This window comes from Catharus ustulatus, chromosome 18, assembly GCF_009819885.2.
Source record: "Catharus ustulatus isolate bCatUst1 chromosome 18, bCatUst1.pri.v2, whole genome shotgun sequence".
Lineage (NCBI taxonomy): Eukaryota > Metazoa > Chordata > Aves > Passeriformes > Turdidae > Catharus > Catharus ustulatus.
The window spans coordinates 5,286,997-5,305,575 of NC_046238.1; the positions used below are offsets into that span (position 1 = coordinate 5,286,997).

At 42.8% G+C, this 18,579-nt stretch overlaps 2 protein-coding genes across 3 annotated transcripts; one reads left to right on the forward strand and one right to left on the reverse strand.

Annotated features, from left to right (window-relative positions):
* Positions 1–258: 258 nt before the first annotated feature.
* On the forward strand, positions 259–8,727 carry HSCB (HscB mitochondrial iron-sulfur cluster cochaperone). The gene is made up of 8 exons (XM_033075808.1): positions 259–461; positions 528–624; positions 1,005–1,094; positions 1,553–1,697; positions 2,572–2,619; positions 3,794–3,908; positions 4,976–5,124; positions 8,006–8,727. Exons 1-6 carry the CDS (start codon positions 259–261, stop codon positions 3,883–3,885), a joined length of 675 nt encoding a protein of 224 aa, XP_032931699.1. The 3' UTR covers positions 3,886–3,908; positions 4,976–5,124; positions 8,006–8,727.
* Positions 7,730–18,566, reverse strand: LOC117004745 (solute carrier family 2, facilitated glucose transporter member 11-like). Of its 2 annotated transcripts, XM_033075806.1 has the most exons (13): positions 18,323–18,566; positions 17,934–18,023; positions 15,947–16,045; positions 14,298–14,458; positions 13,020–13,144; positions 12,646–12,775; positions 12,012–12,160; positions 10,985–11,172; positions 10,367–10,477; positions 10,156–10,257; positions 9,565–9,640; positions 9,016–9,143; positions 7,730–8,107 (listed from the first exon to the last, which is right to left on the reverse strand). In XM_033075806.1, exons 1-13 carry the CDS (start codon positions 18,338–18,340, stop codon positions 7,889–7,891), a joined length of 1,596 nt encoding a protein of 531 aa, XP_032931697.1. In that variant the 5' UTR covers positions 18,341–18,566; the 3' UTR covers positions 7,730–7,888. The 2 variants fall into 2 exon arrangements, with proteins under 2 accessions (XP_032931697.1, XP_032931698.1); XM_033075807.1 differs by lacking the exon at positions 17,934–18,023.
* Between the last annotated feature and the right edge of the window lie 13 nt (positions 18,567–18,579).

Sequence of the window (18,579 nt, forward strand, 5' to 3'; positions counted from 1 at the left end):
CGGCACCACCGTCCCCACTGAGCGCTGCGGCCTCGTCCCGGGAGAAGCAGCGGGAGCAGCCTGTCCCGTAGCGGCCCGGGGCGGCAGAGGAGAGAAGGGCAGGGCTGGGCAGGGAGCGGCAGGGCCGGAGCGGGACCCGAACTCACGGCTGGCGGGGCTCGCGCCGTCGGGCCGGGGCCGCCGTGCGCGCCGCGCGCGCGCCCCGAGCGCAGCCAATGAGCGCGCGGCCCGCGCGGGGCCCGCCGGGAGCGCTGCGCGATGCGGGCGGCGCTGCGGGCGCAGCTCGGGTGGGCGCGCCGGGCGCTCCGCGGGGCCGCCGTGCTGGGCCACGCCCCGGGGCCGCTCTGCTGGAGCTGCGGCGCTGCCCTCCCCGGTACCGATGGCTCGCCGCGCTTCTGCCCCGGCTGCCAGGCTCTGCAGCCGCCGGCACCGCGGCCTGACCTATTCCGCCTGATGAACTGGTGAGTGTGGGCGGGGCGGCCGCGGGCCCGGCCGGCCGCGGCTCTCACCCGCCTTGTGTCCTGCAGTGACCGCTCCTTCCGCATCGACGAGCGGCAGCTGCAGCAGCGGTTCCGGAGCCTGCAGCGCGCCGTCCACCCCGACCGCTTCGGCCAGAGGCCGCCGGTGAGCGCCGGGCCGGGCGGGGGAGCCGGGCCGGGAGGGGCCCGCGGGGCTCGGTGGCCGCCGGAGGAGCTCGCCTTTAGCCTTCGGCTGCCTGGCGGGGCCGCAGTGTCGAGTCCCCGCCTCTCTCCCGCTCGGGGAGTGAGGGGGTTCGCGTGTGTTTGTCTTTGGGTGCTCAGAAGAGGCTGTGCCGTGGATTTGCGGTGGATGAGGGCCGTGAGGGCCGCTGCGGTTCGTCAGGAGTGTAGTGACCCGGTTCCCAGGTCCACAGAGCCTTCTCCGCTTCACACACGGACTGGCCTGGGGACGCTGCTGTTCCGCGTGTAACAAAGTGTGTTTTGCCGCTTGTTATTAGCTTCCAATTCTTTGCCGTCCATTTGCAGAAAGAGCAGTTCTACTCTGAGCAACACTCTTCCCTGATCAACAAGGCCTACCAGACCCTGCTGAACCCTCTGAGCCGTGGCCTCTATCTAGTAAGGTCTCCGTTAATATTGCAGTGTTCCTCTCCTGACCCTGGGGCTGGTGCTGCACCTTTGATTGAGTCCTTCATGGCTAACTTGCATTCCTCTGAAGAGGATCACCAGAGATTGAAGGGAGAGCAGAGCCAAGTTTCCAAAAATTAATCAGCGTATCATGTCATTTGCTACTCCTCTTACACTGATTTGTGTTTCACATCACACGTGGTGTTTGGCCGTGGCTGCTCATTAGAGTTTCTGTCTGGCCCATGGCAGCCTTTTTTATGTTTTTCTTGGTTTTGGGGAACTGCTGATTTTTATGTATGGAATGAATTTTCAGTCTGACTCTATATGTTGTAGGTTTATTGGATATGAATCTCAATATGCCCCAATAAGAGATTTAATATTAAAGGAAATAATTTCTATTGACATATATGTGGGAATATTTATTTTCGTATTCCCATTTCCTCTGCCAGCTGGAGCTGAGTGGAGTGGAGCCAGTACAAGAGACAGACTGTGATGCAGACTCAGCGTTCCTTATGGAAATAATGGAAATTAATGAGAAAATAGCAGAGCACAAAAATGAGGATAGCCTTGAAGAAATTGAAACTTTAATTAAAGGTAGGTTATGATTTGAGGTATTTTTACAGAACTAATATACTGAATCTTGTGTGATACAAGAGTCTGAAAGCTTTTAACTGTTTTGGTGTATTTCTTTCAATGTCTTCAATTTGAGTTAGTGTGGAATTGACTCACTGCAAGAGCTTCTGCCCTGTGCCCCCTTTTCCAGTGTTGTCTTTACCTGTTTATGCACCTAAACATCACATCTGTCTTGAGAACATTTGTATAACAGAACCTATTCTGATGTCAAAAGAAATACATACAGACAATAAAAAGGAATTTACTCAACCTTCAGCAGGTGAGGGCTAGTTAATAGTTCCAAAGAAAAAACCTGTCAGAATGAGGTTGAATAAAATGCTTGTCTGACCACACTAAATAATGTTATTTATACAGGCATTATAGATCTTTCACCTTCTTCATCTGGTATATATATCCATTATATTAAGTGGTTATTCTCCTTACACAAGCAACTTTCTTTTTATATTGTTGGTGATACCAAAAACACTTGGTTTACTGATATTTTTAACTCTTTGCAATAACAGCCATGTGCTAAAAGCAATTAGAATAACTAAAATAAAAACCGAGTAGCACAGGAGAAAATTAACTGTAGCAGGATAAACAGACAGACCAAAAATAAGTTAGATTGCTATGAAATTAGTGGCCATTGAAACTGCTGTCAGTATACCTGTTAAAACAAAGAAATACATGTTTGAAATGATAATTAAAATTACACTGACAGCAATATTATTAAAAACTCACTTGGCTCCCAAAGGCTGAAACTAGTAATGAGCTCTCCCACCACAGGCAGTCAGAATGCAGTGGTATAAAATATCCTAAGTATAACAAAAAGTAAATGAAATAATTTGTTTTGCAGTTAAACAAGAAGAACTGACCAAAGAGGTGGCTGCAGCTTTTGAAAGAGGTACCTGTTTTTTTATGAAGTTTTTAGCTGCCATACATACCTGTCAAATGCTTAAAGCTCCACATTATCTTGCCAGCAAATATTTCCTGAGCTATGGAACAGAAATACTGCATTGACAAGGGTTCTTTGTTAGGTATTTAGAATAAGTACTTCTAAACTGACATTCCTGCTGATTTGGGAAATTCAGGACCTCACATTAAAAATGAAGTCCAGTACAAAAGTCCCATTCATCAAAATAATCGTTTTGAGTGGGAATGTGGATGGTAAGAAATTCTGTGTGTTTCCCAGAATACTGGGAAGGACAGACTTCATCTTAGACATATTCTGAGGTTTCCACTTGAATTTGGGAGATGTTGTTCTGCAGTCCTGGAGCTGCAGCAGAGCAGTGAGTGCTGTTCTTTGCAGTGAAAGCCACAGAAGCTGTGTGGCAAGTAAAGGCTTGTTCTGCCTAAGGTTTTGGGAACTTCCTGTGCAATAATCAACATAACTGGATTCTACAACCACTGCATAGGCACAAGCTGGAACCATTCCCGAGCTTCTGAAGCTGGGAGGAAACCGTTGCAGTTCTGTGCCAGGTCCACAATGCTGCCGGTTTGTCAGGGGTGGGTGTGTGTGACTGGAAACATCAAAGCAGGCTGGCTGGGCCTGCCTGTGAGGAGTTACATCTGTTACTCTGTGCCATGAAAATATTGTGTTGCATCTGTCTTTGTCAGTAGGTCATAAACCACCCTCCCCTTCCAATTCTTTAACTGAGGAGGAATTGTTTCAATATCAGTTCTGGAACTGGCACTATCCAGACCAGACTCCTCCTGATTTGCATTCTTCACTGTATCAGTTGTCTATCTTTACACTTTAAAACAAACACAAACATTTGTCATGCCTAGTGGGTAGATCAATACTGCAGCCACTTTACAGAAGTCATTAAAGGATATTCATTCACATTTCTGTTCCAAATTGTTCACTGTTATGTGTTTTGTGGAACATTTGAGTTGCGATGTTCCCAAACCATCTGAGATTAAAACAATAGGCAGCATGGTTTTAATAGTGTCTGAGTCCTTGCAGCTCACACCTCTTGGTACTAAAACAGGTGCTGTCACTGAAATCTTGAGATTAATTTTGAAAATGCAAATTCACCTCTCCCTCTTTAAACTAGTAATGCTTTATTTCATTGCAGATGATCTTCAGGAAGCCAAGAAGCTGCTAGCAAAAATGAAATATTTTGCAAACTTAGAGGATAAGCTAAAGGCCAAGAAGGTCCCTTCCTGATGTTGCCTCCTTTGCTATTAAGAGTTAGTGTTATTTTCAATTAAATAGATGGTTTTGTTATCAAAATCAAACCAATGGTGTTTGTTTCCTATACTTCCATCAAAAGCCTTAATTCTAAGAGAAGGAAAATAAATGTAATATTAAAAATAAAATAAATAAAATAAAATTTTATTTGACTAAAATTTTGGTCCGAACCCAAAGTGCGGCTTGTAATCAGGTGCGGCTTATATATGGACAAAGAAGGAAAAGTTGCTGTTTTAGTTTGGAGGACAGGTGTCTGCTGAGAAAGGCAGGATCCTCTCTTTGAAACGGAGTATGTAAACCCCCTCCCTCCAAATTATTATAATTAACTCCTCTTACCCTTTTGCTTCACACACATCTCCTCCCTGTGGAGACTGAGAAACATCACTCCAGCAGGGCAGGGGAAGCATGAAATCACTCCCACATCTCTCTTCTCTTTCTTTCACAGGACCTACAAGACACTGTGAAGCTTGAAAATGAATGTTAACCACACAAAAATCCCTGGCTTAAAATTTTGCAGGCATTTAAATTTTGCAGTATTAAAATTTTGCAGGGAGCATTATCTGATGAAGGTTGGCAATAGAGGAGGGGACCAAACTGGAGCCAGGTACCATCAGAATCTTCCTGGTGGCTAAAAGTTTTGGCCCTGCCTGTCATTTCAGGTGCTGTTTCCCTTTCTCCTTGCTTTATGCTGTCCATCAGCATTGTCTGACAGCATGATGTGGTTCATTAAAAAAGGGAGGGATCAGGTGCAAGACGAATTTTCCAAAAGATCTTCCAAAAGACCGTGTGTAGAGGCACAGAACAGCTTTCTGAAACAGAGTTAATAATTCCAGTTGTTAATAATGCTCCACTCACAGCTGATGCTGTTCCCAGCAATCACAGCCAAGCTGTGCAGATCCCACTTGTTTGCAGGCAGGTTGGGAAAGAGAGAGAAGTGATTCTGAATAATATTTCATGTGACATTTGGCATTTAAGAATGTTATGGCATTGTTTTAAAACACTTCATGATTTCTAAGCAATCCTGCCAGAGATTGCATGTATGAAAATGTGCTTATTGTTTCTACAGGTTGACTTTGCACATGTGATCTCCTCAGCTTTTCAGAGCACTTTTTTGAGCATTGGGACACACCACAGACTTCCCCAAATTAATTGTGCAAAGTGCACAATGTTTTGAAAACCAGTTCCTAAATAGATACTCGGTATTGAACAAGAAAGGTAAGTGATTGGGAAAGCACATGAGCTGCTATTTACAGCAGCTGGATTTCAAAAAGTTTTAGCAAGTTACAAGCCCTCTTGAAAACAAGCAGGAAATATCCCACAATATTCCTTCAATTCAATTGTCATTATTAAGTTGGGGTTTTTTAATGACACAGCTTTTAGCAGCTCAGACCACCTGAAGTGGACCTCCTGCTCACTACCCTGGCCAGCAGGGCTGCAGAAACATGGCATGAAGGATGATCAGGGCTCAGGGAGCTTCAGGGATGTGCTTCAAAGGGCTTTTTTATTGCTCTGCTCATCATCTTCAGAGCTCTGGGCACTGTGTCAGGCTCTCAGCAAGTGTGGAACGGTGGGAAAAAAAACCAAACAAGGAAAAGAAAGAGGGAAGATTGTGTCTGTAATTACTCACCTGTAATTATCTGCCATTGTGCATTCTGTTCCTGCTTCTCAGTAGCATAGAACCAGGAGAGTATTTAATTGCAACATGGCTCTGTCCATGGCATTATCTGCAAGCAGAGCAGATCAGCTCAGTCTTGTGGGGCTGAGGGAGACATGAACTGCTCTGATGGAGATCAGGAGGGGCAGCAGGGCACAGCTGCTGGATCAAGAGGCAGAATACAAATCACAGGGCACCAGTCTGGGATTAAACAAGTGCTGTTCTCTCTTTTTTCTACTGATCACTTGGTGGTGGCAAAGTCCCACATCCCAGCTAGCATCCCAACATGTTCTGCACTGTGAGGCTGATTTTCCAAAGCATCCACAGCTGGCTGGGGGTACAGGGAGCTGCAGGAACCTGGATTTGGGATTGGATTTCCTGGCTGTGCCTCGCTATCCTGTCCTGTGCACAGTGGCACTGCAATTCAGTCCTGGGGTTGCACAGGCGGCAGCAGCTGCGTAGAGAGGAGAGGAACAGAGCTGTGCTCTTGGGAGTTGTGTGAGGAGGAGTGAGGCTGAAGAATGCACTGAAATCAAGTCATGACTTGCAGCAAAAGAGGCTCTGTAGCAGTGAGATGTACCTGGCCACAACTCTGTGGATGCACATGATGGGGGATGATGTGAATTTGAGCTGCTCAAATTCAGAAGCGGAGGGAAAATTATCCAGACTTGACCTACAGTGTGACCTGAGCACAGGGAGAGATGCTGAAGCTGTCCCCTCCTCAGTCCCTGCTCCTGTCCCCTGGCTGGAGCCCAGCTCAGGCCCATTCCCAGGTGCAGGCTGCCCCTGGCACAGGCTGTGGGTGAGTGCAGTGTGAGCCTGCAGATCTGGCTCTGTGCTGTGGGCACTCACCTGGGTACCAAGGGATTTCAGAGCTCTCTGGCAGCACTTTTGTGCCACAAAGTGAGGAGTGGGGTTTCAAACCAATGCTCTCTGCTCTCAGCTGTCCTCTTCCCTGCAGGAAAAGGAGTTTTTATACAGCCTGGCTGGATCTGTGCTCATGAGCTGATCTGACCAGTGAGGAGGATAAAATCAACACTCTTTGGTGTGTTAGCCAGAACATCCAAGTCACCACACAGCTCTGCAGCCACCTCATCTCCTGCTCCCACTCCCACAGCCTCTGTGCTGGTGCCCTGAAACACTGCCACCAGCATTAGACATAACAGCAGGTTTAATTAGAGCCTGGCAGCCTGCCAGCATCCCAGAGGCAGAGCTGAGCTGGCTGCACTGCTTTCAAGGGGGTGTTAAAAACCCAAAAAACAATACACTGGGAAATAGCAGGGCAAGCTTTGTCGCCCTGATGTTGCTGTGGGTCAAGCACCTGTTTTGCCTCAGGTTCATCCCCTGGGAAGAAGAGTTGAGCAGGGGCTCTGTGGTCCCTGACCCCACTCCCAGGATGCTCCCAGGGGTGCACAGTGTGGTGTCGAGTCACATCTCCACCCTGCCCTGCTGGAGAGGGAGATGGAAAAGTGGGATTCCCCCCCCACCATCCCTGCAGGCTGCGGTGGAGCTCAGGAATTTATTCCCTTCTGTGACAAAATGAGATGACACAATGTATTTCCATGGTTATCACAGCAGCACATCAAGGCTCCTGGGGCAATGGATTGCCAGTCTGGTGGGAACTAACCTCCACAAGTAGAAGTTGTTTTACCTTGTTGCATCGTTTAAAATGTTAAGATGCTAGGTTAGGGAAAAAAATAAACCAAAAATTGAAACCCCAGGAACTTTTTTATCAGGATAAAAGTTTTTATTACAAATACCAGTAACTCAAGAGAGGTGCTGTATTTTGTCGTACAGTAGTAGGACGGGATGAGGAATGTCTTTAAGGCTTTCAGAGTTACATAATTAGAAAAACAGAAACTAAATACCCCTATTTCTACATAAATTGGAATAATATCAGTTCCCAGTTATGAGTTCTTGTGTGGGTTTTAACAAGAACTCAGAATGGTACACAGAGCAGAGCATTTGGACGTGCTCAGTGATCCAAACTGAAGACAGAGCTTTGAAATGCAAAAAAAGTGAAGTATCTGAAATACTTGCAGAAATCTGCCAGAGGGACTCACTGAACATCCTCCCTGGCATTTCTGCATCCTACAGCACCAGGTTACAGCTAAACATCAAGTTTTCTGTGGATAATACAATATGTTGTCTATAGTATTTCAGCAATACACATTTTAACAGCATTTTAGCAATACTAACTTGCCTTTAGTTACACTTCCTCTAAATACACTGGAAGATTTAATAAGCTACTTGATCATGTATTATGCTCCTAATTTAGAAAACTATGTTCATAATTCTCACTGAAGTTCTGTTACATTTGTGAAATTATGCAGGCGTCTTTAAAAATTCATCTTGAAGTTGTCTTCTTTCATAAAGCTCCGTTTCCTTTTTTCTGGCATTTCTTCCAAAATTAAGCTTGTGAAATTCCTTTTTGATTTCCAGAAAAGATTTGTTTTTTGTCTCAGGAATTATGAGGAAGATGAAAGCAGCAACAAAGAAGCACTCCAGTAAGAACACCACAAAACAATACTGCTTCAGTCCATTCTGAAAATAAACACGATTGCAACATATTTCAAGTGTAATAGTAGGTTTGAGAAAATAAGCTTTTTGTTTCCATTCACACTTAACATGCTGCTCTGATGTTTTTTAAAAAGAGTCATTCAACCTATTCTTTACCTGTAACTTTTTAGATAAAAGACTGTCAAGTGCTGTGCAATTACTTTTATTTTAAAAATAAGATAAACCATTGAAACAGTTAAATGTCACCATCTAGGGAGAAGTCAACATTTACTACTTAGCTGTCACATATTTTAAGATTGTATGATTTAAGTTTTTCTGAATGTTAATATTTTTCAATGCTGTATGTTAAAAATAAACACAACTGTCTTACTGAGAAGCAGAGCTCAACCATGAAAAAAGGACAGGCAGATCCAGATACCCTGATGCATGCTGTTCCTGCAGGTTTTGCTGGCAAGAATATGTGCTAAAACTAAAAATACAAAGCTGGAGATGAAAGCCTTCCCTAATAATCTTCTGTTTATAGAACTCTCTGTCAGTTCAGGAAGTTCTCAGAGATATGACTCACTGGCCACAGGTGTCACCTCAATGTTACTTTGTCATAGAAGCACAAGGCACTATTAAAAAAATGTTTTATCTAAATCTCAGTATCTGATTAAGTTTTCCTGCTTTTGATACCATCTCTGTTTTTTTTCATCTGGACATGAACATTGCCCTCCAGTACATTCCTTTTACTCTTCATTTATCATGTTATACTGGGGTTTGTGATGTGTAAAAAGTTCTTTTCACAGGGACTGGATCTAGTTAAACTCATTTGAGGGGCAGCGTGCATCCTGGTCAAGTGTAGTAATATATACAAGTGCATTTAATCCAGTACAAGCAATGGGATGGAACCTGGGAGCAGATGAAATGGAAATTGTGCTGTGCATACTCACCACTATGAAGGGAAAGAGCATTCCAACTGTGAAGAAACTAATCCAACTCACAGTCCCTGCAATCATGTAGGCAGCAGGACGTGAGGACTGCACAAATAACTCAGCTGTCAGGGTGTTTGTTATGCCACCTGGGGATGGTTCAGAAACAGAAGAAAATTGTGCTAAATGTCCATCTGAGGTTTTTCCAATGCTACAAAAGATCGACTTTGCTTTTGACTAGCTGATCTATCACAATTCCTAACAGCACAGTGCTGAGGCTACAGCCCTTGAAGAAGTTTCCCACTAAAACACAGCCCCATTTCAGCAGCACTGATCAGGGAGCAGGTCCCTTCTGACAGGTGTAGAACCCCTGTGCTCTGAAGGGCAGAACTAAGCCCTCCCTCACATGTAGCTGCCCCAGAAGTGTGCAGGGTAAGCCTCAGCTGCAGGATGGCCTCACTTGGGTTCCTTAGCCAGAGCAGCAGCAGCTGTGCTGTAAAGGTTTCTTGTCTGTGTGACAGCCCGGCCCTCCCAGACCTTCCAGCACTCACACACGCTCCTGTGCAATACCTGGGCCCAGCCCAAAGCTCAAGATGAAGGCAAATACACAAGCCATGCTCATGTAAGGCACCCAGGAGTACAGTTCCTGAAACAAAAGACAATGAGAAGGTTTAGTTCAGATTTTGATAATCCAGTTTTAAAGTCTGGCTTAACAGTTATGTTTCCTTTTGTATTTTATTTCAACTAAGATCAGCAGTCTTTCATTACTCTTTTACACTTTATTTAACAGTTCTGCTTCAGAGGAATTTAGTGTTCATTCAATAATTTTTACAAAATTATATCATAGAATTACATAATCATAGTGTGGGCTGAGCTGGAAGGGACTTTAAAGCTCATCCCATTCCACCCCTGGCCATGTGCAGGGACACCTTCCACTAGCCCAGGTTACTCCAAGCTCCATCCAACCCAGCCTTGAACACTTCCAGGGATGGGGTGGCCAGAGTTTCTCTGGGAATCCTGTGCCAGGAACCCCACCCCAGGGAAGAATTTCCTCCTTTTACCCCATCTAACCCTTCTCTCAGTTTAAATCCATTCCCCTTTATCAGCTCACTACTTTTCACTCCTCAGTCACATTGTTTAATAGGAACGAGTGCTCTGCACCTGGTAAGTCAGAGAGAAGGTCAGAACAGTGCACCAGAGTGTCATGAGGAGATAACCCCCAATGATCAGGCATCTTCTTCCCACATAGTCTATCAGCAAACCCTGTGGACAAGACACAATCTTCTGTTAGTATACTGATCTCCTTTTTACCAGTATTCTTAAAGAAGAATTATTACTGTCTGTACTGGGAGGTAGAACAAGTGCTCCTTACACAGGAGAGGGCTGTGAGACATTCACAAACTCCAGTGCCAAGTGTCACATATGGGATTTTTTCTGCCGGGATCCCAGCTTGTTCAAAAACGTAAGTCGCATAGAAATAAATCTACAACAGAAAAAACCACAAAAACAAACAATGAGGTTCTTCTGGTATTTAAGACATTGTCTGGAAACAGAGTCATGTTCATACTAAACATACAGATCAGTGCATTTTACATTGTGAGTTACTAATTCAACATAAGCAACAATAACAATCTGTTATATTCATGTCTAAGTGAACATATTGCTATCATAAAAGCCAATAGGATTTGAATATACTTTATATTCAAATTTATATTCAATACTGGGATAAGCCAATCCACCTTTATTTATTTTTTCAGAGGAATGTTTGTCAGAGGAAGTATCAACTCATTCTTTTAAAAAAGTTTGCATACCAGAAACACAGAAATGAGGAAAAAATGAAAGAGAAACACCAAAATAATGTAAGGACATTCCTTCCCACTTATCCCATTTCTTTGACCTTCTCTATGTGCATTCTTTGTGTTAATAAATAATTGAAAAACAGGTGGAAATGGAATAATTATTGAAGCTGTTTGTTCATATGAACTCTTACAGCATTAATGCCACTGAGCTGCTGGCCCATTGTCATCACAATGACAGTGATGAGCTGCCACCTCACACCAGGGTCAGTGAATAACTGCCAGGGCTTCTTGGGCTTCTCCCCGTCTAAGGCAAAACATTCCCGCTGGATGTCTTCCATCTCCCTTCGATACTCTGAGGAACCATGGAATCGTTTCAAAGCTACAAAGAGAAAAAAGTTTATTTACATTTATCTATTAACCACAACTCATGGGAAATCATCTCTTTCCACAACGACCTGGTTTTTGCTACAGTATGAAAAATTTGCTTTGTGGTTTGCTTGTTCCTTGATGTTTTTTCAACATATTTTGCTGTGGTGGGTTTGGAGAATTTTCTGGCATTTCTTTGCTTCTTTTTAGAGCAATATCTGACCTTGAAATATTCACCAGGAAAAATACTTTGTATCTGAACCTCAGATCTTCAAATAGACTTTTCCTTAAAGGACACTCCTACCAGTTTGAAGGGTTTTGCTGAAACTCTAGGCAGATACTGAATCCTTTGTTATGGCCCTGACTTGAATTTGGGATGCAGTTAGTGAGCTGGAGCAAAGACAGAAAATCTTTCTCCTAAGGCAAATATAATCAGAAGTCATTTGGATCCCTGAATAAAATCTTCACAAATGATCTTAAAATTTAAAGAGTATACAGCATCTGTTCCTTTAAAATCTTCATGATTAAATATATCTCAAGTGACAATTTGTCTTCTTAAGGCTAACAGTAAGAGTTTTGATGATCCTGATAATGAACTGTCCACTAAGAGTAATCAGCTTGAAGCTCCAGTCAATGAACTTTTATTTGAAACAGATAATAAAGTTTTGTTCATAACCCATTACAGGCTCCTGAGTTCCACAATCCATATAAGCTTAATTGAGGAAGAACATGGGCCAAAAAGCACTAAATGATACAACTGTGCTGTGTGGATAAAGATAAAAGCTGAATCTGGAACCCAAAATATTCATTGTACCCTTCTGGAGAACAGCAAGTATAGATGTTGGGTATTACCTTTGGCACAGCTCAGCTCATCACCTCTGTCAATAAGAAGATATCTGGGGCTTTCAGGAAACCATGGAAGGAATAAAAGTTGGGCTAATGCTGGAATACAGCTGCTGGATAGCAACAGAGGCCAATGCTTTTCTCCACCTAATAATTCTCTGTGAGAAATGTGGAAAAAGAAGGCAAATAAATATAATAATTAACTATTGGTTATTATTTAGTGTGGTCTCTGTTCTTGGAACTTCTAAGTTCCAGCTGGATGAAGGCTTGAGCAACTTCCTCTGATCACACAGGGGACAAAAGCAGGGGTGGTGCTATGACACAGAAATGTGAGTCCTTTGCTCTCAAGTCCTGTCTTGCCAACATCCACTGTCTCCAGCAAGAAATTGGCAGAAACCATGAACTCAGCTCAAATGTGGCTGCTTTACTGATGCTGTTTTGGTGACCCATCTTAACTGACACCACCGATGGCTGGCTGCTGTTGGAATAATGTGACTCAAGCAGGATTTTCTTCTCCCGGGGGACCTTGTGTGAATTCTGCTACAATGGCACAAGGAATGTTCTGCAATGAGCTGTAGGAAATTGGAATTATTTACACAGGAGTAACACAAAACAAAAGGGGAAAAAAAAAGGCATTTAATACCTCAAACCAATTATTTGTCCTGTCAGAATTCCCCCAGTCAGAAAGATGGAAGTCCCCATGGCCAAGCCACCCCTTAGATGTTTTGGGGCAAACTCCCCAATATAAAGAGGCTGCACACAGAGCCCAACACCTGCAAGTAAATGGAAAAAAAACATCTTCCTATCAATAGAAATTGCTTGGCTAAGAGTTACTAAACCAAAACACATTAAATGGGACTTAATTAATTTCCTATTCATTTAGCTGCCTTCAGATTCCAAGCTAAATTACAGAACATTTTCATCATAAACACATATCATAAAACCTAAAGGATCAGAAGTAACAATAATTTATCATTCACCATAGTTTATTGATAGTAGGAATTAGAAATCATTCACCTGAATTTATTCCAATCAAAAATCTTCCAGCAATCAGTAACTCAAACAATCCTGTAGGAAAACTGATCCCCATTAAAATGGAGGCTAGTATTGCTATAACATTATTCATCAAAAGAGCTCCTTTCCTAAAGGAGAGGAACAAAATAATAATGATAATAATGTTAATAGTGATACAGAACAAACAAAAACTGATTGAAACAAACAAACAAAAAAAAAAACCCAAACCTGAAAACAACCCACCCCAACCAGATATTAAGGAAATCTCTAATAATATGAGGTTTTAAACAGTTTTCCTTTCTGATAATGTGTTGGGGGAAATGGACTTTATACTGATGACACCTGCAGTATCTGGAAACCCAGATATCTGATACAACTGCTTATGTTTTTACAAATGTCTAAACATAAGAAAAATGCATAAAATGACAGAAATGCCTGACAAGGTGGGAGTGGGGTTTCTTCATTCAGACAAATGAAGTGCAACAGATGAAGCAGCAAGTCCTTACTGGCACAAGGGCTGCAAATGTGTCAGGGGGAACTCATGTTTCCAACACACTCTGTGTGCATTCTCCTACTCAGGTTTCAGTAAATGTAATGCAAAGACCAAGTCAAAGGTCATCATTTAGGGCTCATCCTTGAAAGTCACATAGGAATAAACTGTAAAATTCTACTAGAAAACTCAGTTTTAAAGTGGAAAAAACATGGCTAGGTACCCAAGGTACTCTTTTCTCCCCCTCTTTTTCCATTGATTTACTTTCTATCCCAGTGGGAAGGTAGGAAAAGCAAACATGCTTGTCTGTGCCTGTAACTTTCTTTTTGGTCTCTGGTGGTATTTACCAGGAGCAGAGAGTGCTGATATCAATCAGCCATCTCTCAGAAAGCTCACATTTAGCCAGCAGAGAAAGACCAGAGGCCTTACTTGGCGAGTTCCATAAGAACTTTTATTTCATGCGAAGGGAGTCAGGCAGGATTCTCTCAGAACAAAGGGCAGACAGTCATGTTTATAAGTTCAGGGGGGATTCAAACTACAGCCAATAAAAGTTTATACAAAGAACAGCATCCAATCTAAGTGAGAAATTGTAAGAGCGAACTGACCAATTAGAGAGACTAATTTCTAACAAATTATCTTCCAAAGTGTTAGGAGAGTGACCAAATTCTTAAGGAATTTGGCTCAGCCTTGGTATCTAGGATACCTTATCTATTATAACAAGTTCCAGGGGCCAGGGGAAGATGGCTTTGGAGGAATTGTATCATCCACATGTGCCTGCTGCTACAACTGACCTGCCGAGCCGGATCGCCATGCTGCCTCCGATCAGGGCTCCACACAGGCCTCCGAGGGAAAAGATAGAAGCAATGACAGACCAAAGGAAAGTCAGCAAATCTGCATTTAGCTCCTTCTGATAACGACTACTCCAGGTTTCGTTTAAGAACTTGTGTATATGCTGCAGTAGAAAAGAGTGATGAATGTGTAGCATTTTATACAGCACTACAAATAACTTGCATCCCCAATCCTGAAAATCAGTTCTGGGAGTTCATTCTGAGAGATATCATCTGATTGGCAGAATCTTCCTTGACTCAAGGAAGACCTTGTGTTTCCTACTCCCCACACACCTCACAGTCAGCTGAGCAGCTCTGCTTTGTGCCTTGTCTCAGGTGCTGCAGCAGAGGAGAAACACAACCCTGACATGCACTGCCATGAGAGAGCTCTGAGGTCCTTCTGAACAAGGACAGAAACAGGGTGGATGGTTGGCCCTACTGTTTTTAGGAACATCTCAGAGCACAAAGGCATTGCTACCTAAAAAATTTTGAGTCAGGAGACTCATTCTGACACTTGATCTACATCCCCCTGTCTTAGTGTAATCCAATGTCATAGTAAAATCCCTTTTTCAACTCTAATAATACTCCAACTTTCTTACAGTATTCATGTGTCAGAGCTTTTAATCTGTTATTCCACATGCTTGATTTTCTAAAATTTGCCTGTAGAAACTCTTGAACTGGCATGTATCTGTAATCAGAGGCTCCTGTTCTTTGCCTGCAAACAATGAACAAACTTCTTGAACTCTCCCTCTGTTCCAGTATATGACATGTTCTTTCACAGCTTCTTTTAAGCTTTGTAAAAACACTGAAGAAAATTCAGTCTTCACAGTTTCCCAAGCAAATAAATCAGCTAGTAGCAAAAACTGACACCCATCAACCTTCACAAGACCATTTGCTCAGATCCTTGAGCATACACAAAATACGCAGAATCCTGGAGGCCACAGCAAAGAACGCCCAAGTAATAATTAAATGAAAATACCTAAAAGTTACTCAGCCACTACAAATGCAACTTTTTAATTCTCTAAGATGATCTTTTTCAGAAATCTGCCTTGTGATGGACACCTGTACATAGTAACTATCCTTTCTCCCTGTTATTCAGTGATAGGAAGAATGGGAATGGCTCAAAGCTGTGTCAGGGGAGGTTGAAACTTGACATTTGGAGAAACAGTGGTGAAATCCTACAGAATGAATGGTCAAACAGAAGAACAGGTTTCCTAGACAATGCTCCAAGGGCATTTGGACAATGCTTTAATTTTTGGTCAGCCCTGAAGTGGTCAGGTAGTTGGACTAGATGGTCGTTGTAGGCCCCTTCCAATTGAAAATCTTCTGGTCTATTCTACCCTTAGTGTTCTGGGCTATTTTGGTAACTCAAAAATGTATTACTTATTCAATTAATCCTTCTAATAATAAAGGTATTTATGTGGCCTATTTGGCACTTTTGTCTGACACTCTGATGGGAGTTACTCACAAGAAACCAGTGGTAAATTAACAAGATTCCTTTGTATGAGAGGAAGAATGCTTCAGTTCCCAGTGCAATCACAGCAAAAGCACATTTGGCCTCTTGGCCAAGCTCAGAGAGGAAACAGCCCAGTGAACAAAAGTTGAGCTTTTACCTGTGTGGGTGCATTGATAATAGAGACATTATAGCCATACTGAAAGGTGCCTCCAATTCCAACAGCACAAACAGCCAGGAGCAACGTCCAGCTGGGGAGCTGGCGAACAAAACAAAGTCATGGGCATGAAAAGAGAGAGGACCTTGAGACCACACACATGTCATAGCTAAAAGAAAATTATGGTGAAATACATCATGTATTCAGTTTGGAGCAGCGAAAGTTTTGTTTAAAAAAACCATCTGAACTCCTGAACACCTGCAGCAGGGAAAGTATTTAGGCTGGATTTGGCCCTGATCATTAATAACCTTTAGAAATACCACAATTACAAGTCTCCAGATTAAGTGTAGGTAATAAAACCATTACAGCTGTTATAAGAAACTGAGTAAATGCTTTTTGCATAAGCCACACTGCTCACAGTGTCTGCTCTTAGTGTAGGAATACTAGGACTGTTCATGTTTGGAGTTAGAGACACAATAACTCACTAATAATTAACCAAATCTCAATTTTTGTGAGTCACATTTTAACCACAATGTGAGAAGTAACAATACTTTATTTCCCTTTAAACAATATTTTAAGTCCCTAAAATGATTACTTGATGTCTGCAAGTTGGCAGGTGTAAAACCTTAGTACCTCAATCACAATAATTTGTTCACTGGCAATAATATTCAATTTAAAGTTTATTTGCATGTATTTTTTTAAATTTTTCAGTATCTATGACCTAGCTTCGTTCTCCAATCAGTATTTAAAAACTAAAATTCATAGAGTCACGGATTCACAGGTTTCACCACAAACTACTACTGTGATACATTCAAATTTCAAGAATATAAAATGTACTTTGGATGAAGCCCCATGGCCAGAGATCTCCAGAGATTTTTATTTGATATTCCCATGCAGTAGCTCTTTGAGTTTACTTTTTACTGAATATGATCATATTAAAAATAACATCAAGCTCAAGTGTCTAGAAAACCTTTTGTTTTAAATTAGGTCCTATTTCATAATATCTTATTGACTAACTTCAGCTGGACAGAGTGTCTCCTATATTAAAGGCACTTCAATTAATTTCTCCTTCCTTCATATATAAAGGCTGTACATATTTCTTTTAATAAACTTGTACTTCCTGAATTTCTCATTGTAAGGTATGTAGACTATTTCTTCATCATTCTCATTCTTGGTCCAGTTCCCAGAAATGCTGAGTTATTCCAGATAACTATTGTGAAAGAGCTGTGTTCTCCCTAAAGATAATTCATCAAAACATCCTTCCTTTCTTCAGAACTGAAATTTGCAGGCTGAAATTGATCTTTCAAAGTAAAATATAATTAACATTTCCTTATGGTTTCCAAGAATAAAAAATGTTTTTCTGAATATCAACCAAAGCTATGAATCAAGAATAAGAACAAGAGTAAGGGCCACAGCGAGTGGCAGAAAAAAAATGAAATTTGATGTAGTAAATACTGGCACACACACTCAGACCCTTTTATTAACTAAGTACTGTAAACGATTTTGTGTGTTTTATAGGTACAACCTGGAATCTAGAAGGGACAGAAAACAAACAAACAAACAACTCAAAATAATGAACACACATCATATAACCTAGGTTTTGTTATGACAGATCTTTTGTTCTTCCTGCCCAAATCAGCTCGTGACACTGGCATGCTGTCTCACACTGGAATTTGGAGAGAGCACAGATAACCAACAGCCTCATGTGCTCTGTCAGCTACTCAACTCCTGACAGTTTGTAAGGGCGTTCACCTCATCTCAGAAACACGACTCAAAATTCAATTTGTATTCAAGGCGAAACAAGAGGATCAGAAAAGCTGCTTGTACAGCTCCCACTTTCTAACCCAGCGAGGTGTCCAAGCAAAGTCTAATCACTTCATGTATTTCTATTTAAAAGCTCACATGAAATACCCACACATTCCCCATCTGTACATCACTGCTAAAAGTACAAACTCCCTGCAGGATCCACCTTCAGGATGGTTCTGCTTACCTTGCAGGGCGAGCTAGAGCCTCTGAGCAGGGGCTGGTGCTCCATTCTGAGCATGGGCTGAATTAGATTTCCTTTGCAAAATTTAATAAACTACGTTACAGGAAAAAAAGGTGCCAAAAAACTTTAGTTATTAATGTATTAAGACACAGCTTTGCTTTTTTTGTTGTTGTTTTGTTTGATTGGTTTTGTGGTTTTTTTTCCCCCGCCCATTGGGACTCTCCTCGACAGTCCAGAACTTTTCTGTGACAGGGATGTCCAACTTCGAGAAAGCCTCACAGCAGCCTCAGGGAGCTTTTCCACCTCCTGCACTGAGTACATGCACTGTCCTTGCCTAACTCCGCGCAGAACCCCGCAGCCTCCCGCAACTAAGGACAAGGAGGGGCGCTTACCGTGTGCCTGGGCGCCATCCCTCCCTCCCTCCTGCCGCCCGCAGCTCAGCTCAGCTCAGCTCCGCTCGCCACCTCCCCGACGCCGCCTGAGCTCCTCAGCTGACCGGGATTTGGCTGCCGGACCGTGCCCGCCCCGCTACGGGGATTAGGTCGGGCCACGGACAAGAGAGGGGCTGTCTCAGCCATCCTCGGGCACCCCGCGGCGCCCTCACGGGGACCCCGCTCCCGGACAGCATCTCCCACATCACCCAGGACTA